The sequence below is a fragment of the Micromesistius poutassou genome (assembly GCF_964030765.1).
Source record: "Micromesistius poutassou genome assembly, chromosome: 16".
In the NCBI taxonomy this organism is placed as follows: Eukaryota; Metazoa; Chordata; class Actinopteri; order Gadiformes; family Gadidae; genus Micromesistius; species Micromesistius poutassou.
Genome location: NC_140286.1, coordinates 17,893,946 through 17,917,734, shown reverse-complemented (window position 1 = coordinate 17,917,734; position 23,789 = coordinate 17,893,946). Strand labels below are relative to the sequence as shown.

At 42.8% G+C, this 23,789-nt stretch overlaps 1 protein-coding gene across 1 annotated transcript in view; it reads right to left on the bottom strand.

Moving 5' to 3' along the window:
• The window catches only part of ythdc2 (YTH domain containing 2), a gene marked incomplete at both ends in the record, with an annotated part of 117,881 nt that overhangs the window by 56,809 nt on the left and 37,283 nt on the right, over positions 1-23,789 (bottom strand). The window contains 10 exons of the mRNA XM_084480826.1: positions 2,080-2,199; positions 3,190-3,295; positions 3,419-3,486; positions 3,569-3,649; positions 7,050-7,137; positions 12,796-12,892; positions 14,668-14,828; positions 17,353-17,418; positions 22,535-22,661; positions 22,787-22,916. Coding sequence (XP_084336952.1) covers positions 2,080-2,199; positions 3,190-3,295; positions 3,419-3,486; positions 3,569-3,649; positions 7,050-7,137; positions 12,796-12,892; positions 14,668-14,828; positions 17,353-17,418; positions 22,535-22,661; positions 22,787-22,916 — 1,044 coding nt within the window. The remainder of the gene's footprint in view (positions 1-2,079; positions 2,200-3,189; positions 3,296-3,418; positions 3,487-3,568; positions 3,650-7,049; positions 7,138-12,795; positions 12,893-14,667; positions 14,829-17,352; positions 17,419-22,534; positions 22,662-22,786; positions 22,917-23,789) is intronic.

Genomic DNA, 23,789 nt, shown 5'->3' with positions numbered 1-23,789 from the left:
GATTCATAGTCGAGCTAAGCGTGCATGTAGCCAATCGAATTGGCTTATTCGTTGATTTGCGTTCTGCACATGCTCGAGACCTTTTCCCGGGGCCGTGAGCCGGAAGTAGAAGGAGACGATAGTCTTGTTGTTGTTGTTGTCGCCGCCGTCGGATAAGGGATAACGAGAAACAGCGATTTATTTAAAAAGGTGGCGCAGAAGATGGTTACCCCTATAAGAATTGTGTCCCGGCCGCGGGAGCGTGCATGGCATGCATTCATTAAAGGTGGAAACACACGGACACTACGCTTCCATTTCACCCAAGGCTGAATTAAAAGTACATGTTTTCTAAATGTGTGTCATCAACGAGGTTGTAAAGCAGTAACTTCAGGCACATCTGTCAAAATAAATGTTTTTTTCTCCCGACGTGTTTACGATCTTTATTCATTCATTGCGCCGCGGCGGGTAATGTATACGGACGGGCTGCTCCGGTGGGAGAGAGATGTTTTCAGCAGAGAGCTGTCAACTAACTTTGGGTCGGCGATTTATTTAAAAAGCTGGCGCAGAAGATGGAGGAAGCCGGTGTCGTGCCAATGTAGTTACCCCCTATAAGGAGTGTATCATCATCAACGTGCATTCAGTACACACTATGCTTCGATTTAACCCAAAGCTGAATTAAAAGTCCATGTTTTTCTAAATGTTGCTCATCAACAAGGTTGTAAAATAACTACGATCTTTATTAATTCATTGCGCCGCGGCCGAACTGACGGGGGTATTCTCTGATATTATGAATCTTACAGACTGCGTCGGGTTCTCCGACTCTCTGGTACTTCCACAACAAGTAAAGACTCCTAGTTGGGTTTATCTCGCCCATGGGCAAAAGGAATTGGGGGAAATTAACTTTGGCTTTGACTCTCTGAAGTCCAGATTGAAACGCGACATGGAGGAGAAAGCGATGTTTCAGCAGACAGCTGTCAGTTCACTTCGGGTCCATATCATTTCTCCGACACTCCATTGTTCCGACCTCTCGGTCGTGTGCGGACTGCTCCGCCGGCAGAGCAGCCGGAGGAGTCGGCATACGACCAAGAGGTCGGAACAATGGAATGCAACAAATGATGTTTGTTGTTGCTGGTGACGTAAAGAGGTCAACCGTTGGCTCTATTACCACTAGTTGAAATGGGTACAGCGCCACCTAACGTACCGGGGTATGACACGCTTCGGCCAATGAATCGATTTACTCACCACCATGTATACGCGGACAATTGCAGTTGTCCAATTGAGGAGCATAATCGAGCTATGGCTTTAATCGAATTAAGCTGTGCATGTAAATGTACTGAGTGTTACAACAACTAAAAAATCAACCAAACACAAATGTGCCTAGTTTATATTATCGGTATTGCATCGTATCGTGAGGTACCCTGTGATTCCCACCCCTATGCATTACACCCATTCTAATTCTCTAATTCTCTATTTGCCACACATTACTTTACTTGGTTTCTTACTGTTTGTTACTGTACACCCATTGTAAACATAATAAAGTGAGACGACTGGTTTAATTGCATTAGAGTTAGGCTGTTGTTTAGGGAATCAAATTTTGTGGAAAACACTAATGTGTACTGTAACGATATAAAGTTACAACAAGTTATTTCTTGCATGATTGTTTCGACATGGATGGTAGTGCTGGGCTACCCCACATAACAATCAACAGCTGTGTGGTTAGTCCACTCTAATCCAAGTTGGGTTACTTGTAGCTTTTTCATTAGAATGAAAAGGCATAAGGTGAATAAACATGTCTAAACATAATCCGAATAAAACATTAACTCATCCGTGAACATGATTCTGCCTGGATCAGTTTTCACCAGCAAAGGTCTCGAACATCTCCCATGTTTCCACTGTACTTCACAATGTCATTAAACTGTGTATTTTGTTTGGTTTTTCTGTTTTGATTGAGAAACCTCTAGCTACAGAAATCAAATATTTTACCCTTAACTTACCTTTAACCTTGTGCATACTGACCGAGACCACTACACACAGATGAGAGTGATGATCACATTGGCTTGATAAACAGGGCTGTTGGGACACATGGCGACCTCTACGTACCTTTAGCATCTGAACAGCATAATCGATGATGTGAATGTGTGGCGGCTCTGGTGCTTTGGACAGGAACTCGGCCACAGAGCAGTCAACAGGAACCAGTAGTTTAGTGTAGAGACATAGTTCCTGACAAACACAAGTTGTTCGGTTGACAAAATAGGATCAAATTACTCAAGTCCTCAAATCTTGCCCAGAGTATTATTGTGCAAGATTCTTATGACGATACCATGACTAGATGGCTAATATTTAATGCATACACTTTTTGGTACTCTAGATTTGTGCTTTCTATCAAAACAGGCACACAATTAGGACACAATTAAAGGGGCTGTAGATAAGAGGGAGGGGATAATTTGGGTTTCAAAATACTGCTCTCTTCTGCTCTCTCTCGTTACAACTCTGAAATCGTACCTACAGCACCTATGGCGCATTCATCTTACTGATTAATTTATTCTTATTCTCTTTCCCCTTTCACATAACCAAGGGTAACATTTCTACATTTCTAGTGATACTGGAACAAAAATGCACCATTTCAGACTGATGCTAAAAATCTTTTGCTTTTTTCATACATAACTATAACCTGCTACATTAACAGGAAATGCATATGAACAAATCCATACGTGAATAGCACTTAAAGACCTGTGTTCTGTTGGGTTTTGGAAGGGAGTACTGAAATCATCATCAATAGCACATATAGGTGGTAGCAGGTAAATAAAATAAAATGATTTGTACAATATATATAGAGTATATACTGTAACACTCATATATATATACTATATATAGTGTATATATACTGTATAGTTTTTTATGATTTTTCTTATTTTACAAATCCTGCTGATCTTTAAAGAAAACTGTAGAACTCGAGAATAAAGATATTTTAAGGTCAGTCAAAAACAATCATGCTAGTATCTAGCATGCTTCTGCAGTATTGTACCACCATACGGCACGAACACGCTACAACACTAACAAGTTAATTTACCAGTGTGAAAACCCTTAGCATGTTAACATCCTGATGCAAACTTGCTAGCCTATTACTGCACGCTTAAGGGCTAATGCCTGAAAAAGCTCTGGCCTATTGGCAGGCTAGCAGGCGAACACTCGAATGTACACATCATGTACCTGCAAAGGCATCCTTTGAAGTTGCGGAACTGGGAATTCTGTCATGTTTTCAAACTGGGCCTGGCTGTAGAGGCAAAAGTACATTCCTGGCTTGCATCGCCCAGCCCTGTCAAACACATGAAAAATGGATTAGCTAGATTAATCAAATGAATATTATGTCAGATTCACAGCTCAAAAAATAAGATCTTGCAGGCAAGACAGAAATAATAATCAAGGTTGATTACTTCACCTTCCCATTCTTTGTAGAGCACTGGCCTTCGATATCCAAATCATTTGTGCCATGGACTGAAACAATTTCTATATCAACAAAAATAATCAAATTGTATGAACCAAATCTCTTTTTCTTTTCTTTTTTCTCCTTGAAAAGCTACTATATCACCTCTTTGACTTTTCCTGAGTCGATGACAAAGACCACATCTTTAATGGTGATGCTTGTCTCAGCTACACTCGTAGAAAGAATCTGTAAACAGGAGTATAACAAGTTAATTGTTTTGAGTCAACATCTAAAGGGAAATCATTAACCCTGTTTGAACTTGTCCCCACCCACTAACACAATACATAATTAATTGAATTTATATAGTGCTTTTCTAGACACTCAAAGCGCTTTACAGTGAAGGGGGGACCTCACTAACCACCACCAATGTGTAGCACCCACTTGGGTGATGCACGGCAGCCAATCGGCGCCAGAACGCTCACCACACACCAGCTTGAGGTGGAGAGTGAGGGAATTAATGAATGAGCCAATTCTATATATATATATAGGGGGATGATTAGGGGGCCAGATTGAATGAGGCTGGTTGGGCAGTTTTAGCCAGGACACCGGGGGATCCCCTACTCTTTGCGATAAGTGCCCTGGGATCTTTCATGACCTCAGTGAGTCAGGACCTCGGTTTTACGTCTCCTCCGAAGGACGGAAATACATACAACATCGGGCTGCCTTTGTGTTACATACAGGGCCTCTTATCATTCACTTTCTTTGTTTTTGTTGTTATTCTTCTCATGTTCTTTTTCTGTGGCTCTCTCTTTAAAGATCCACAGCATCAGATTAGGGTTCCAGATGCCACCTGGGTGATTGGTTGCATCTTTCAACCCGCTCTCTCTCATTTCTTCTTGACTGCTGACCAGCCCAGACCTTTCTACAACAGCTTAAGTCCGTAATCCTACAGTACGTGTATGTTTATAGTCCTTTACTTCCTTTTCCTTTTCCCTTTTAGGAAAGGAATAGATGAGTTTGGGGTACTATTTATCATGTAGCATGTTATCCTAGGACAGGAAATAATGGCGCTTTTCCACCGGCAGTACCCTTGGTACTGGTGTAATGGTAGGGTGGTTTTTAAGCCGGATGGCGATAGCCGCAGCAGCTACGTAAGCACTCGTGACCTCATAGCAGCCCGACGCAGTGTAGCCTGCTAATAAATCCAATGAAAAAGAAACCAACAGCAACAATGTAGGACGTCCAAGAAGGACGGCAAACCTTTGCACGACATTTTCTTCAATAAACGCCGTTGTCCAGAAATACCTCTTGAGTACTGTGTCTGTTTGTTATTATCCCCCTGTCGCACGGAAGTGACGATTCTGTCAACCAATCAACGGACGGGGTGTGTAGCTCGAACTTGCTGGCACCCTTTCAGACCACTTGGTACCTCAACGGAGGAGTACTCAGAGATAAGTACAGCTAATCACGGCTAATTCCGGACTCCGCCAAAAGTTGGCGGTGGAAACGCAAACCGATCCGCACCCGCCGGTAGAAACGCGCCATAAGTGTGTTGTGTGTTTAGCATCTCAGTTGGTAGCGTCAATTCTAACTCTCTGTTGTTAGCAAGTGGTCATTCAAGATAAGGCTGCCTGAGCTTTGTTGTGCACTGTAGTGTCAGGCCCCTAAAAAGGAAGTCCCGGTCAAACAAAGACTAAGGAAGTCTCTCTACGGGAGTCCCTCGAGGAAGACCAGAGACTACTTCTCCTGCCACCCATCGTTGCTTTGTGCCTCAATCATCGTCAGGATATCTACCCGGAGAAGACGCCACCTAGAACCCTCTGCCCGGTGCAACTACCCTTCCAATCTCCACCTACACTGACCTTGAAGTGATTGAAGGGGACTCTGGAACTGCCAATCAGCTGTCAAGAAGTGTGACTCTATCTCGGACTATGCATCCCTCATGACTCTCCACTTCCTGGCCCTTACAGAGTGGTGGATCACCCTAGAGAACTACAACTGCGTGGCAGAGAACTCTGCCACTCCAGCTGCCCTCTCCACCTCTTTCTCGTTCTCACACACCCCTAGACCATCAGGGCGAGGAGGAGGGACTGGACTCCTCATCTCACCAAAGTGGTCCTATCAGGTCCTTCCCCTGGAACACTCGACTAGATCTGCATTTGAATTTCATCCTGTCGCTGGTACCCTTCCTATCCAACTCTACATTGTGATGATCAACCGTCCGCCAGGTCCCCTTCGTGACTTGTAAAATGAGATGGATGCCCTTCTCAGCTGCTTTCCTGAAGATGGCACACCACTCGTTGTCCTTGACGACTTCAACATCCTGCCAGAGAAGTTGCACTTGCCTGCAGTAACAGAGTTTTACGTCCCCTTCTCCTCCCAACCGCCGGGAACCAACTTGACCTGATATTCACAAGGTCCTGCGGTACCTCGGCTCTCTCCATTACCCCACTCCCTGTGTCTGACCATCACTTTGTTGCTTTCTCTCTCCCCTTGAAGTCCTCCTCCTCCCTCCTCCATAATCCTCATATTGTCACCACCCGCCGTAACCTGAAATCTCTCTCTCCCTCTATTTTTGCCTCAACTGTCCTGTCTTCACTACCATCTCTCATCTCTCTTCACTAACGATTCTCTCAAATGTCTACCGCGGAAGCCTCTGACACTATGCTATCCTCCCTCTTCTCCTCCTTGGACTCCCTCGGTCCCTTCCACTCTAGACCAGCACGATCCATGCACCCCCCTCCTTGGCTGTCCGAATCTCTGCAGGCTTATAGAGCAGAGTTGCGGGCAGATGAGAGGAAATGGGAAAGATCAGACTGTCCTGATGATCTCTCTCACTACCTTCACCTCCTCTCAGACCCCAGACTCCTCCAGGACTCAAACTCCTACCCCAGGAAATTGTTTTCCGTGTTCTCTTCCCACTCCTGTTCCTTCCTCCCTCACAGCCGATGACTTTGTAACTACTTTACCAAAGTCAGTTGCTCTAATGCCAATTTTGACTCTGCTGAATATGATGCGTCTTATCTTCTTGATGCTTGATTATCGAATCAACCTTGGTCTTCGCACTCAACTAAAAAAATATTTTTTTCAGAAAATGATGATTTTTTCTATCATGCTAATTCACAGCTCACATGACCACTTGTATGAACAGGTGCAATCCAGCATGCTTATGTACCATTCAGGACCATTTCCTGTAGCTAGCAGGCATATGAGAGAAAATTACTGATGGCATTCGCTGCACACACAAACTGTCCCGCGGTCGCACATCGAAGCAACACCAAATACGGCTTAAGACACTTTGTTTTCTGGACTCAATCTGGTACCGGTACTAATAAAATTGGGTTTTGTACCATTTTAAATGGCAGGGTATTGTGATACGGATCTAGTATCGGTATACCGTGCAACACTAATGAGAAGAATGACTTGACCTTATAAAATATACATCTTAAAATATTTTAAAGTTATTCATGCAAAAGCAAGGCACAAAAATGCACCCCACATGCTGAAGAACGTGTAACCTGGCTAAATGGCAGGTTAGGTGGATCATGTATCACCATTAAGCCACATACCTCAATACAATACTAGCCAGCCATCACCAGATAAATGCCCTTTCCAGCATAGGATTGGCAAAAACATATATATTTACCAATTTGCGGACACCTTCTGGAGCGTTCTGCATGGCCTTCTGTTGGTCCTGTGGCTGCATGTTTGAGTGGAGTGTGAATAGCTGGTACCTGTAAATGTAACAGATTACATTCACCCATCCAAACATTATAAATCATTAGAATACTTTTTCCTTTTTGGTTCTTGTAATCCATATTCAATCATTGAATTTGGAGTATAAAAACATGAATACAACTCATGTTTAAAATAACTAACCATAAAGTTAGTTTCCCAAAGAAACTAACAGTTGGAATGAAACCTTTTGTGATAATTATTGTTAAATGATCAGGCATATTATAATAATTATTAATATGCCAATATCTCCCTTCTAGATGGTAACTCTGACATGCAAGATATGAAGCCAATGAAAGGGTTGGATTTGTTCATAGTAAATGGAATATTGAATGTTAAAAAATACACTATAAACAAGGCTTCTTTAAGATCAAGTTAAAGTTATTCATTGTCCCTAAAAGGGAAATACAATACACACAATATTGTTATGAATTGGTGACGGTTTGATTTAAACAGAATAACTCCTACACAGCATTGCTGCCGCATTGCACAGCAGACAAAGACTTCAGCTTGACCCCTTAAAGCTGTGAACCTCTCTGTCTGGCTCACCCTATCCTGACAGGAAGAAGTAGGGGGGCTTTATGACAGATGACACAGATTTTTGCAAACCAACTTAGGATTTGTTGTGACTTGTTACAAGAGCTTTCTTGACCTCTCTCATTAATATTTACTATGTACCAGTGTTGTAGTACTCGAGTCCGAGACTCAGACTCTTGAGCTAAATAAGAGACTCGTGACTTGACTTGGACTTGAGCACTGAATGACTCGAACTTGGACTCGGACTCGTGCATTCAGACTCGCAAAGACGAGGACTCAACTTTTTTTCATGTGTCATTAGGCTATAATTGTATAATGTCACTAGGCTATAATTTGGTATATGATTTTAATATCAAGCAAGGGAATGTTACTGCTTCATGTCATACATCGCATGTAACGTCACGTCATGTTCACATACAAACTAACATTAACTTTACGGCGCCAAAATGCCTGGAGACAATGCCCTGAAGATTGTTTTGCTTTTAACTGCTATCAGTGTTCGAATTAAGGGGGAGGTGATTTGAGCTCCCCTGGAAACATGGTTTGTGAAATTTTGGGGGAGCTCTAAAATATTGATATCATAGCCAAATAAATGCTATTTTGGGTTGTGTTTGTTTTTCTCAAATGTGTAAAATAAGTTAAATGAAATTATATTTTGAGTTTATGATTCATGAAAAAACGTAGCCTAATGCTTGTCATTACCGTGCTAGAGCCGCTCGAGCCCCCCCCCGTCAACAATCTTGAACGTGCGTAACCAACGCCCCCACCCCCCCGTCAACAATCCTGTCCGCGACCGCGACCACCCCCCCCGCCCCCGTCAACAATCCTGTCCGCGACCGCGACCACCCACCCCCCACCCTATCAACAATCTTGAACGTGCGTAACCAACCCCCCCCCTCCCCTCTATGGAGCTTGGAGGCTAGCAGGATCAGATTCATGATAGGTGCTACATATGATGTGCTCCCATCTCCCCAGAACTTAAATCAATGGTTTGGTGAGGATGAGACATGCACACTATGTTCCTGTGTGTGCAGCCTCCGCCATATCCTATCAGGATGCAAGGTCAGTCTCTCCCAGGGGCGGTATACGTGGCGTCACAACCAGGTATTGAAATGTTTGGCAGAGGCTGTTGATGATAAACGGAGAGAAGTTAATTCATCAGCCGCTAGTAACGAGGGTAGGCAAATTAACTTTGTGCGTCAGGGAGAAAAGGCTAGAGCACTTAGAGGCAGGCACAGAGCCGGGCAGCTAAGTAATGGAGGAGCCTGGGAAATGAAGGCTGATCTTATTCAGCAGGTTGTTGTTCCTCTGCACTGTTAGCACTAGGCTAAGACCGGATATGCTATTGTGATGCTATTGTGATATGAAGATTGTTTATTTCATTGAACTTACAGTTCCTTGGGAAGACAGAGTTGAAGAAGCCAATGAGCTTAAGAAAGCGAAGTATGCTGAAATGGCTGGAGAGGCAGCACAGCGAGGCTGGAGTACGCGACTAAGGCCTATTGAAATCGGCACGCAGGGGTTCGTGGTTAGATCTGCTACTAGCTTGCTGTCTGAACTGGACATTTGTGGACAGTCTGAGGGTTAGGGTTAGGGTTAACAAACATCGGTGAAAGAGGGTGCCCACTTGATAGCCCCAATGAAATGCTGCATACTGCATACTGCTGTATATACTGCTGTTAGTTGGGCCATTTGTCTTGTGTTTTCACCATTGGTTGGTAGCTTAGTAGCCAGCGTGCTTATAAGGTTGGTTTGGACAGGGGCTTCTGAATATGTGTTTTCCTTGGATTGTGGCACAAGGGATTATAACATCTGATCCTGTGTATTAATGAAATACTGAGTACATACTCTGATAACTTGCACTGAATGGAGTCAGTCAGGTTTGCATAGTCCGGAGAGTAGCTGCTGGAAGCTAGTCTCAAGCAGGCTTCCAAATGACAGTGATGGTGGAATGGTATTTGGACTTCATGGACTTCATGTGGGAAAAGGCTGAGGACAAGGAGGTAGCACATTTCCTCATGTTTGTTTTCCTTTGTGAGCAAGTTCCCAATATCAGCTTGTACTGTCAAAATCTCATCTTCCACTGCAGACGTGTTCAGGTGAAACAGTGCTGCCAATTGTTTTTTTTTAGCACATAAATGTAGCGATTGGCTCGACTAAAGCAAAGTCTTGAACCGTTTGTCAAAGTCTGGCAGATCATCATTTCGTCAAACAAGTGGTAAATGCTGTTGACAGTGTATTAGGGACACGCATGATTTTTTTTTTTTTTTTTACCATGACGAGATTAATGTCGACATTTCGAGAATAAAGTTGTCATCAATCTCGACATTTTGAGAATAAAGTTGAAATATCATGTCGACTTCATTCTCGAAATGTCGACATCAGGTGTTAAAACTAAAATGTAACAAAAATCTTTTTTACATTTTGAGTTGTTACTTACTGATTATATAATAAAAACACAATACATTATGTTGATAAAATAATATATTTATTTCCAGACTAGATTTGTTTAGCTTCAAGATGACAACCAACACCCTCAGAGTCACAGAACTGTGGTCTACGTGACCTTCTGCCACTACTCCACCATTTAGTGACTGCATTTACCGTCATTTCCCGACTATAAGCCGCGATTTATACACAAATCTCCAAAATGCCGCAAGCTATGCGGCTTATGCATGGGTGCGGCCAATACATGGGAAAACGATTTCTAAAAATCCATTTTCAGTTAATTAGGTTATTTGTTCTTTGCTACGAATTTCTTTTGTATGTCATTCGTTGGTAAGGTTGGTCTGAAGCGCTCGTAGAACCTTCTTAGCTTTACCGTAGTGATGGTTCAGCTCCTGACGCTCGTCTCCGGCACTGTACAGTAACCTTTAGAAATCCCCATTGCGCATGGAACTGCCACATTGGCAGTGTTGTGTTTCACCAACATACAGTAGGCCTACATATACGGTACAGCAGGCGAGATCAGCTCGACTCGCTTCCAATAATTTCAAAAACTTGTAACTTAAAAAAAAAATGATTGTATTTATTTTACAATTCAAAAATAAACAAAATGGTCTACTAAATTAATGAAATGATACTGGGGAAATGAATAAAGCATTATAAGCAACGAGTGAATTTAATAGCATCAAAATACTTTTTTCAACCACCGCCTCTTTCCCTTGACGGTGCACAAAGCCCGCAGCAAAGGTAGCAAAAAGCAAAACAGTCTCAGCATAAACAGTTGTGAGTTAAATGCGTCCATCGGGGAACAAGTCAATTCCTCTAATGTTGACGTTAAAAATAAATCAGCACCGATTTAACTTGATCTTCAACTGTAGCCTTGCTGAACTCCCTGCATCCTTGCTGTCTTTATTCCTTTTGTCCAGATTCATATGGCGGTCTTATCATGGTAAACTAGCTCATTGTCAGGTGTTTAACAGCGACACACTCTGAGACAATAAAGAAAGACAGGTCCTGTAGCTGCTACGCGCGTTTGATGTGCTCTCACCGTTCTCCTGCACAAAAATGTGCGCGTGCCAAGCAGTAGGCCTAGTCGGTCTTAACGTTAAGGGGAAAAGCAAGTTCAAGTTTAACATCGATTTGCAGTGACCACTTGGCTGAAGGGTTTTATATGCCTATTCATTACATAATTAACCAATTTGAAACTTGTGCGGCCTATATATGGGTGCGGCTTATGCACAATTCTGTTTTTTTATACATAAATGAAAGGCTTGCGGTTTATCCACGATACGGCCTATATGCGGGAAATGACGGTAATAAAGGATCTTTGGTGACAGTATCCTCGTCTCGTCTCAGCTTGAGCGGCAAGCAGTGCGAGAGCAGCAGGCTGCATCATTGTTGCAAGCAGTCTCTGCGTCTCACTGAACAACACAAAGGTGAGCGTGCCAGCCAATTGAACGAAGCTCAGCCCTTTTTCCATTTACCTTTTCACATAAGTCTTTTCCACCGACCGCAAACCCGTTCTGGTTCGCAGAAAGTGTTGAAAACTTGAACAGAAAAATGAAGTCAGTGCCCACACAATTCTCTTCGTCCCAAGGTCGACCCGAGACAATTAATTACGTCCCCGGGACGACGGGACGGCGTTAGTTTTAATCTCTGGTCGACATTAATGTCGACATGTCCATTAAATCATATGGAGAGAGCGAGACCTTAATTCAGACTCACTTGGCCGACGACTCATCAAAATGCCTTGTGTTGATGATCTTGTGAAATTGTACTTTGGAGACGGGTTTAGCAACAAGGAACTACTCGCTATTTTAGCCCAAAAACACAATGTGGTTATATGTGTAAGGACGTTAAAAAGGTTGTGCCAAAAACGTCTGTACAGAAGGATAAATCAGACCAATAGCTGGAAATGGGCAGAATCAAGGATATCGGTGGTTAAACTTTGACTTGCTTGATCCTGAAGGTGTGAACAGAGACGTGTGCGGCGTCTGAGACGCAGACATTATCGCAGGCTGCAGCAAAGGTCCTAATGCACTCTGGCACATGGATGGGTACGATAAACTAAAGCCATTCAGCATTGCAATCAGTGGTTGCATTGACGGTTTTAGTCGCTGCATTGTGTGTATGGAGGCCTACACAACAAACAACGTCCGTAAAGTAATAGCAGACTACTTAGTTTCATCCACTGCTTGCTTGGGCGGATGGCCGGCGTGACACACTGACAGAGGGACTAACTTTATTCTCATGTTGACTTTATTCTCGAAATGTCGAGATTTATCTCGACATGATATTTCATGGTATTTCAACTTTATTCTTGAAATTCCAAGATTTGCATGAATGCATCAATGGGTGAATGTCAGTCAACACTGTAAAGCGCTTTGGATAAAAGCTCTATATAAATGAGGACCATTTACCATTCCATTTGATAATCTCATTTAACTTCAATTGGAGTGGACTTAAAATAGAAAAGTGTTATGTTAGTGTTTAAAAGTGTGATTAATCGTGAGTTAACTCACCAATACTATGCGATTAACGCAATTATTCTTTTAATCGTTGCCCAGCCCTAATAATAACACATTATGATGGGGTGACCTTGAGAGTCAAGAGTGGTGGTAGCTTTTCTAACAACCTGTTTATTATGAAGATATTGATTAACAATTTACAATTACCTTTCAGGGTTGTCTGCAAATCGCCTGTCATCGTGCAGAATACAATCTCTGAGTGCGACGATCTCATCATACCCAGGCAGGAAGATGAGCACAGCGCCTTCAGAGAGGGAAATACATCATCACTGTGATACAGAGAGGAAGCAGGCTGACCACTAAGGCAAATGGTGCATTATGTACTGTTGTGTAAACACAAATACCTGTATTGCAAATCATTTAACTTTTATTATTGCTTTGTAATTCTATGTTGTTTAATACTCATTTAGTTTTGGATGCAGGCATCGGCTTTGAGTTTGTTTGTTTATTACTTGGAAATCGCATCCGCTCGCAACACACACACACGTTCATTCATTCACACACCCACTACAACCTGCTGATCTTCAATCATAACAACATCAAGTAAGTGATGCTGCAGCGCGTTGACAAGTCCGTCCCGAGGCGTCCATAGGCTTTATGGTTTATATGTTTGAAAGCCGTGATACACTCTTTTACCAGTTGGCCTGAAATACTCGACTCGATTCGGAGGACTCACCTGCCTCAGCCATTTTCATATCAAAGCAGTGAAGGCGGGGGAAGGGGGAAGAAAGAGGATAGCAGATTAACCAGCAGGGCGTGCAAAGTGCACAGATTTGTGTGGAGGTGAATTACAGTGAGCCGTTTGAGACGGGAGAACAAAAATAAATAGGCGGTCAATAGTAAAATGACTCGTCGAATTGCCGTAGACTAATTTTCATAGTCGATTACGTTGTCTAAGTCGCCTAATCACGGCAGAACTACTGGTATGAGTTCTCTATATTAAGTAAACAACTTCTGAATATTCATTGTTGATTTACACTTTCATTCCTGTTCAATTCTTTGCTCTCTTCGAGACTAACTAATTTAATACACTGTTCATATTTTTCTTTGATGATCCACATGTATTTCCTTGTCTCACGCTGCAGGTAGTTTAGGTTTAGGTTTCTTTACTGCCAACGCAGCTTTTAACACGAAACAATGACATTGTTTTCCAATTGATGCGCCTGCAGCTATCACATATATACGGTGTATGTAGTGAATAGCTTACTCCAGACTACTTCAAGACTTGATGCAGAAGTCTGTGGATTTGGGTCTAGGGGCTTGCTACATTAACATATTCATAGATCATGAAATACTGGTGGTGTTACGCCACGTCCAGCTACACGGTCCAACACCTCCATCTAGTGGCCGCTTGTCGCCACTGGTCCTCATTCTCCTACACATTCTCCCAACACACCTGTCTGCAATCTGCAATCTCCATTCCCTACTTCAGTCGGTGATCTTCGATCAGCCAGCGCCAGTTCGTCGTATACAACTACCAAGTTAGTATCGGTCCTACCAGCATTATCCGAGTCCAGTTCAGTTCCTCTGACTTCCTAGTGAACCTTTTTCCTGTCCTCCAGTTTTCCGTTCTGTCTGCCGTTACCGGACCCTCGCCTGCCTGACCACCCGCCTGTGGCCGTACCATTGCCTGCTTAACCGCCTGCCCGTTAACGAACTCTCGCCTGCCTGACTACCCCTTGGTTCAATAAATTCCACTACCTTTCACCCTGTCTCCGCCTCCCTGTGTCCTGCGTTTGGGTTCGCTCGTCCTGCTTTCCATAACAGGTGGAGGGCAAGGATTTATATATATCTTTTTTTTTTTTTTAACTCCCATAGGGAATTTTGGGTTATAAAAATTACTTGGACAGAAGGATTTCAATCCCACTTGAAATTCGACTTTAAAGGTAATTTAAGTAAAGAAGTAACTAAATAAAGAACCATGTTCATAACCTCTGTAGACCTCTTAAGAAACCTGTGTTGACTAGTTTACTCCTGGTGATGTTGGCGTCTCACTCTGTAGACTGCTTCCTTACTCACCATGGTCAGAGCTTAAGCAGATGTGATGGAGCAGGTCAACAATGAGCTCATGGATCTGGTCATTCTTTAAGCTGCAGTGGTAATCCCCAAGGTAGTTCCGGTCCCGAGTGCTGAGCTCCATATTCCTTGGGGGCTCTTTCAATGACTCCGGATCGCCAATCCTATTTATTTATTTCAATTTCAACTTTGGGTCTTTATAACCTGGATCCTATTTTCAAGTCATTTTGGGTCTTGGGGACTAATACAGACAACATTTTTGAATTGGTCCAGTATTCAGCGAGAACGCTGCAGCCTTCATCTGTGAGAATGGGCTGCAATGTAATCCTTTGAGGCAATAGCGCCCCCTAAATGTACGTCCTAGAAAAGCCCTACTTGATCGCAGTCTGTTTAATATTGCATCCAATCATGTCTCGCTCAAGGAGAAGTCACGCAAGGTTGAGTTTTTGCAGGAAGAGAAGGGAGGAAACTTGAGGGAGAGCTGGAGAGGGTACAGATTGTTGAGTTGGACTAGAGGTCTAGTGTAGCTTAGTGTTATTAGGGTGAGTGAGTTGAGATTCTAATGACAGTAGGGAAATACCCTGCAACAATCCAACAACCAGATTTCAGAGTGAGACTTCTTCTTGATCAAGACTTCATTGGACACAATAGTCGTTTTTACACTGCCAAATATGCCCGTCTTATACCAGCCTTTTTCCCTGCATGGTCTGCGTGTTTACACTGACCGAGGTGATATACTGGCTTGATTTCGCACCCCAATTTACCCTCTTGGACCCTACACATATTGGGGGTTTCATTTTCATGTAAATGCAATTAGATGGTATTGCGGCTCCAGGGGCGGGACTTGGGTAGAGGTGTTGCTGCGTTGTCTCTACAACAGAGACAGCGACATAAACATGAGAAGTTCTAACGAGAGACGGTGAAGACATATACAAGGCTTTCGCTGTGGTCCGCTAAATAAAGAATATGTTGGCGTTTTTGCACTAAACTTCACTTTTTGTAAATAGTTAATCGTGTTTGTAGCCTACACTCAGATGTCGTCTACTCATTCTTGCATGCAAGTGGCTTGAATAAATAAAATAGAAAACATTCAGAGTATGCAAATTAGGGCTGCACAATATATAACATTTTTATCACGATGACGATATTGGCTTCCCACGATGAAACGCAGTGTTCTCGCGATATTTCAAATGCGTGCTCCCCACCCACTTTTTTTTTTTAAATAATGCATCCGCAAAAAAAAGAACCAAAAAAGAAACAAGCCCCGCCCACACCCATTCTCAATATGGCAGCCCTATTCTCAATATGAGAATGAGGAGTTGTCGTCACGGCACCCCCCCCCCCTTCCCGCCATGTTGGAAGGTACGCAGCTGAGCTTTGCGTTATTGTTGACACAGTAGCTGCTAGCAGAGGAGGTTGTTGCAATTCTGTACTGTTTTAACAATGCCTGGAAATAACTGCTGCGTTAAAAACTGCTCCAATGCCTCACACGATCGTCGAGGAAAACATAAGAACAGTGGGTTACAGTTTGTCAGGTTCCCTAAATGGACAACGCACTGAAGGCTGCCCCACACTACAAGATTTTTTATTCTTATGCGATTTTTGAGACATAAAGAGAATCTCAGCCGATTTTTGCTCTCCGATCGTAAATACAAATACATAAGATTCGAACATAAGACGGAACACCACACACTATAGGACAATCTTGTCCGATAATTGCACTCTGCAGGGCCATGGAGGTAGAACTAGAGCAACTCGCGTCAACAGTGAAAATGGATCAGCGTCTTTTGACAGCAGTGGTTTCCGCGGTGCTTATGCTTACATAATATCTGAGAATATCCGCGTCAGTTCGGCCGCGGCGCAATTAATGAATAAAGATCATAAACATCATAAACTGAATGGCTGTACAAGTGTTCTGAGACACGGCTGCGAACTGGCAACTTTCAAAAAAAGTAGTGTCGGTTTGGTGACGGTTCCGTGCCGCTGCCGTATCCAGTGCAATAGAATAGCCTACATTGACTATAATGGTTTCTAATGTCTTCGGCGAACGTTTTTATTGCCGTGCCGCTTCCGTGACGGTTCTGGTGGAAATTGCCCTTCACTCTTTATTTCTATCTCGTAATGTCTCCTGCGTCTCTATGTTGCGTATTTCCTCATCTGTCTCTATGCCGCTCTGACAACGTTGCCCCTGGCAACCGATAGCGTGCCAGCGCACCGCGCCCCCCCCCCCAATGAATGATCGTGATAAATAATCGTGATATCAATATTGATCAAAATAATCGTGATAATCATTTTGGCAATAATCGTGCAGCCCTAATGCAAAATATTCTAAAGAGGTCTACTCCCGCCTACTCCAATGAAGCAAGAAAGCCGGCTCCTTGACAAAGGCAGAATATACCACCGCGGTTTTACACAGGCAAGACAGTGGAATTACAGGCTATGCGAGAACGCGACTGTACCGGCTTGGCAGTGTAAAAATGCCTAATAACAAACAGACCAGCGAAAGCGAAAGCTAAAGAAACAAGTTTTATTCCTCTGAAGGTATACTTTCTATCGTGACATAATATGACCCGAGCCTGTCAGTGGCATAAACAAGCACTTTTTGAGGAAATACATTTATATTTAACTATATTTTAAGATAAGTCCTAATTGACTGACTCTATATCCATGTTTGAACAGTGCTCTTACATGTAGGACTTGAGCAGATCTTCGGCCATCTTCTGCTGGAAGTTCTTGGCCCAGTCCAGTGCTGTCCTGAAACAATGACAAGGCAAAATCGATAGAAAACTAATACATTTCAACAGACAAATGTGCTTTGTGTATGTGTTAAATGATGTATCTGTCTGATCGTATTTGCTGTAGATGGATGGTTAAATAATGTCACACCACGGTCATACTGCAGGCTCTCATTTGCAAGTTGATTGCGTGTCCGCTATATACCTGGCATTTATTCAGTTGATTGCTCTGCGAAGTGTGCCAGATTGGTGCCATTATTGTCACGTTTGCATTGTAATGGACATCTTTGCCTCTCCTTTTTAAGGAGAGGCAAGTATTGTCTTAATATTTTCTTGGCTTGCATCCATGAAATATTGTAATGTTATAGGCCTACTGCATATTGAGAAAATGTAGATCGGTATTGCGCAACCATCGGGAGATGGGCAAAGATGTTGTTACTGGAGCTAGTAGGCTACCATCAAAACATGGGATAACTAATCGGAAATGTGTTTACAACGTCGGGGGGAAGATTTAATTAGGGATTATCTGGGGGGATTTCACATGTGGGACTGGCAAGTTAGCCCATAGCTAGCATTATGCCTATTTTATATTTATTTCTAGATCTTCTGACTAAGTTTACCGGTACTTATCTGAACTAACATAATCATTGTCACTAGATATAAAGAAAACGTTGACTTTCACTTTGTGTTATTCATAGAAAAAATAGTGTTGTTATTGTATGCACTGCGGTTCATAGACTAGCTCCAGCGCTCGTTGCTGCGTTGCTAAATGATAGCAACTCTCCACCCATTCTCCTCTGACCATGCATTTAATCAGCTTTGACGGCTTTTACATCAGTTCTCTGCAATTCCTCATTCGCCCTCTAACATCTGACAGGTTCGAAATTATACGGCTGCGGGCCATCATACATGTTATTTGTGGTTCTTGCCACCTCCTCCTCATCCCAGACGCCATAGTTCTAGTACTAGGCTGAGGCTACCTTCCACCACGTCTCCCCAACGTGACGTCATCGCCGAGTTGCGTTAGAAAACACCTGTTACTACCAAAAACAATAAAAACTGGACTTTTACACCATTTGAGACATTTTTTAAATGATGGACATATCTTGAGTGCTTTATGTACCCATTTATCGACAGTGGTGGTTAACCTGCAACACGGCCTGTAAAGGATAACTTCAGATTTATCAAGGACCCTATTATCCCGTAATTTAATGACTAACTGGACAACAACTTTTTAATTGGTCCAGTATTGAGAACGTTTCAGCCAATGGCAATGTAACTCTTTGAGGCAATAGCGCCACGTCAACGTACAACCTCTAAAAGGGCTTGTTTTTGCCACTCATAGGCTTATTTTTAGTGTCTGACAACATTATGAAAAGGATCCCTAAAAAAAGTATAATAAGTATAGTAATCATTATACAATAGTCATTTCATTAATACACAGGATCAGATGTTATAATCCCTTGTGCCACAATCCAAGGAAAACACATATTCATAAGCCCCTGTCCAAACCAACCTTATAAGCACGCTGGCTACTAAGCTACCAACCAATGGTGAAAACACAAGACAAATGGCCCAACAGCAGTATATACAGCAGTATGCAGCATTTCATTGGGGTTATCAAGTGGGCACCCTCTTTCACCGATGTTTCGTTAAGTTAGGCCCACGACACCTCCTGAGGGCTTAACAATGAAACCAGCGTCCTGGAGTCACCCCCCTCTATGCTGCCACCACATTGCCACATTTAATGCATCTAGATACTCTGTTTACTGCATCGTACCCCTAGCCCTACCCCTAACCCTGATCAAACAAACACGTTAGCACATTAGTCAGCTGGCTTACCTTAGTCAGCTGGCTAACCCTTGCACCCCAGGCAGTATGCTTTCTCCTTACCCACAGCCATTCACTTGCTTGTTCTGCTGCCAAGGACATGTTACTAACCGTCTGCCTCAGACTTCGTCCACAAATGTCCAGTTCAGACAGCAAGCTAGTAGCAGATCTAACCACGAACCCCTGCGTGCCGATTTCAATAGGCCTTAGTCGCGTACTCCAGCCTCGCTGTGCTGCCTCTCCAGCCATTTCAGCATACTTCGCTTTCTTAAGCTCATTGGCTTCTTCAACTGTCTTCCCAAGGAACTGTAAGTTCAATGAAATAAACAATCTTCAATCAAGTCCGACCACAATAGCATATCCGGTCTTAGCCTAGTGCTAACAATGTGCAGAGGAACAACAATCTGCTGAATAAGATCCGCCTTCATTTCCCAGGCTCCTCCATTACTTAAGGCCGCAGTATACTCGCCGTTCCCAAGTTGTCGCGCGACAATGTGACGTCAAAATGACGTAGATCTCGCCAGCGCGACAGGATTTAAGCCCTGTCGCGCAGTGTCGCGCACCACTCTTTTTTTTTCAGTGGCGCGCGACGAAGCGGAAGCACAAGACGGAACATTTCGAAGGCGGACTTGATGGAGAGTGTGGATCCACAGGTGCATGACCAGCTGAAACAAAAGTGTTGTTGTTATAACAATCCAAATCTTCCTCCGAGCTGCCCACCTTGGTACGGCGGTAGGCGGACGCCAGACCAGCCGTCTGCTGTCAACGCCGCCGCGACGCGCACCGGAGACGAGCGTCCCGTGGACCTGTAGCGAGAGCGCGTCCCGGCGCCGTTATATTTTCCCGCGTTTGAGTTTGTGATAGTAAGCGTGTAGTAAGTTATACTAGAGTTTGTGATGCATTTTGGAAACAGGAGATGAGCCCCTGGTCTAATGCGCCACCTGGCTTGAGAAACCCGTTCTCAAAGACTTACTTTTAGTCATTATTTAGGTAGCACACACATATCATGAATGCCTTCGGCAGAATTCAAATGAGCCATTTTTATCTAGATTAATCTAGATTAATTCCAAGATTAATCTCGATTAAAAAAATGAATCTATGCCCACCACTAATATATATATATATATAAACATCTATAGAATCCAATATCGTCGCCGACATTGACTGTGACATCAGTGCTGCTGCCAGCTCTGCCATTGTTTACGTTTTATTCTTCTTCTAGTGCGTGGAAATAGTAAAAAGTCGGTAGCCTTTCCTCAGTGGCGACACCTCTGTTCAGGAGAAGACTGCAAATAGTGTCGCGGCCACCAGCGCGAGTATAAATAGTCACGGCGCTCCCGTGACGTCACAATGTCGCGCGACAACTTGGGAACGGCGAGTATACTGCGGCCTTTAGCTGCCCGGCTCTGTGCCTGCCTCTAAGTGCTCTAGCCTTTTCCCCCTGACGCACAAAGTTAATTTGCCTACCCTCGTTACTAGTGGCTGATGAATTAACTTCTCTCCGTTTATCATCAACAGCCTCTGCCAAACATTTCAATACCTGGTTGTGACGCCACGTATACCGCCCCTGGGAGAGACTGACCTTGCATCCTGATAGGATATGGCGGAGGCTGCACACACAGGAACATAGTGTGCATGTCTCATCCTCACCAAACCATTGATTTAAGGTCTGGGGAGATGGGAGCACATCATATGTAGCACCTATCATGAATCTGATCCTGCTAGCCTCCATGCTCCATAGAGCTCTCCGATTTTATCTTCTTCTTCTCCACTCCCTCCCAGTTCACCCACTGCCCTTGTTTTGCCTGCGACACTGCCTTAGTACATCTTACAGTCTCCTCCTGTCTATGTATTTCCTCCACTACCATTTTCCTATTTTCTCCTGTAGAAGCCTTACCCCACAAAGGTTTACCTGTGTCCCTCCCTAAGCCTTCCCGCCCATGCTGAACATGGCCCATGATATCCCTATGCCTAAGTGGCGATTGAGCTTGCTGAACCGCTTTTTTGGTTTCCATTTCCTCCCTGCGTTAACTGTGGGTGCAACACTCCTCACCACTGGGTCCTTGGACTGAGTAAGAGTCATTTCCAGTCTAACCTTAGCACATTTTAATTCTTCTGTCAGATTAGATGTTGGCAACTCTACAATGCCCTTCCCATACAAGGCTACGCTGCTGGAGTTTTTTTTCCATCCTTTCTACCTTTGACAGAGGAACTTCATAAACTGTCAATGGCCGTCAATTAGCCGAGGCAATAAACCAAACTGCAGACACCACAACATAAGCTTACCTGGCAACCCTGACTTGTCTATTATTGCAATACCTTGTCTAGTTTCCTGTCTCAATTCTTCAACCTGTCACTTATCACTAAGGCTTGCATCATACCACCTTCCCAGACTCTTCACTGGCTTTTCCAGAACTGTAGGCATCACCTCTTCATTTATAGCAAACTTCTTATCTACTACCTTCCCTTTAACGATTGAGAGACTAACTACGTATTAAAGCTCCGCCGTTATGAGTAGCTGGTGTGCACCCTGTTGCTACCAATGAGAACACCCAAGCCATGTAGCCATATTTGCAACTAACCAGGGCTGGTTGCATTCCTTGCTTACTCGTTTTACTATACTGTTTCTATAAACCTGTCAATTGATACAACTTTTGAGCATGTGGTTTGTGCGATTGAGATTGAAATTGTACTTGCACTGCCATTACATGCTTATGTGTGTGTGTATTTGTATATTTGTTAATGTATGTATATGTGTACGTATGTATGACTATGTATATGTATGTTTAGATATGTGTATGTATGAATGTGCACTTATATGTAAATGTATATAAAGTATATATTAACCAGTTCCATGGTTCCAATCAAATATATTGATTTTCAGCCTGACTCAGCCTATTAGTGTTAATGTTAATGTGCATGTGGGTCTGTGTTTGTGTGTACGTTTTTGTGTTATCTGTATAATTTGCGGTCAAAGTTAAACAAACAGCCCCGGCGACCCAATGTATTTAAATTTCTGAAACTAATGGCCTATAATGTCAGGCTGAAAAGTATTTTTTTACCCTAAAAAAAATGTCTGAGTTAAGCGCAAATATGATTATGCAAATGATTTTCCATTATTCAATGGTTCACAAACCCACTTAAGAAAACCCCAGGGACCTATGATTTGGTGGGCTCATCCAGGATAGGTAATGTGGAGTTTTGTGTTGATAATTTTAAATCCACCATGGCAATCTACCATGGCAGTGAGCATGCTCACTGAATATTGCAACCAGTGTGTTTGTGTTACATTCTGCCGTATATACCAGCCGTTGGAGTCTGTGAGATGTATTCTGGCCCCGAGGTCCAGCAGCTCCTCCATCTGTCTGACAGATCCGTGGCCAGCAGCGATCATCAATGATGTGGTTCTCGTCTTGCTGTGCTTGTAGTCTACTGTCAAAATCAAAACCACATTTCACATTTATTTGAATAGTTAAATACATGTTTAGCTTGGAAAAATTGGCAGCCACAAAGGTTCCACTGGAAATTCACATTAAATAGACATTAATACAACAAACCACCAAGGTTTTGATTTAGGATGAGATTAATCAGATGGCGAAAGGCACTGGGGTCTTTGTTTGAATAGATGTTGGAAATGCAGGCATCGGCTTCTATTTGGAGGTCCAAACTCGCTGCTTCAGTTGCATCCTACATTCAAAGAAAGAACAGAATTCAAACCACCAAAGAAAAACAAGGATGAAACCTTTATGTATGTTAGGCCTGTGACGGTTAGTGGTCATATCACGGTTTTGAGTTTGGTACGTTACAGTTTTGGTAAAGCAGGGGATGACAAAAGAGCATATATATATATATATATATATATATATATATATATATATGCACACACAGTTGAGGCATCTTCAGGTCAACATTGGGGGGTCATAAATATTTAGTTCAAATGTGTTCCACCAAAAAGTAGTCTATATCACTTCTCCAAAGTCCTGCTTTCAGAATTTAAGGTTCAGAACAGTAGTTCATGAATTATTTACGAATTATTTATCTGTAATTAATTAGATTTATACATACTAGGATAATCCCCAAACAATGTAATAGTGGTGCTGCGGCACCATGTAACATTCTAAAGTAGGGCTGTTGAGATGAAGACATTTCAAGGCTGAAACGGTCTTATTGGTTAAAACACATGAATTATTGGGATAATGCTTCAAAAAGCAAAACTGCATTATCACGCAAGTGCTGTGTCTGCGTGGAGGAAGTCAGTGGCTTTCGGATCACCTCTTTGTCCAAGTCTGACTTGCTTACAGCAGAGCTTCAATGTAAAGCGGGTGTAGCTTTTTCAAATATAGCCAATGTCAGTAATTTATTATTATTATGAAAATAAAGTGTTTTCTCTGGTAAATTAACGTTTAATTTTTTTTTTTTATTGTAATTATTCCATTCCTATAAATTTGTGTAAAAAGCAAAATGTATTATTTTGAAATTAGATTATATATATATATATATATATATATATATATATATATAACCATCTACTAACAAACACATTCTGTTTCTCTCTGCAAA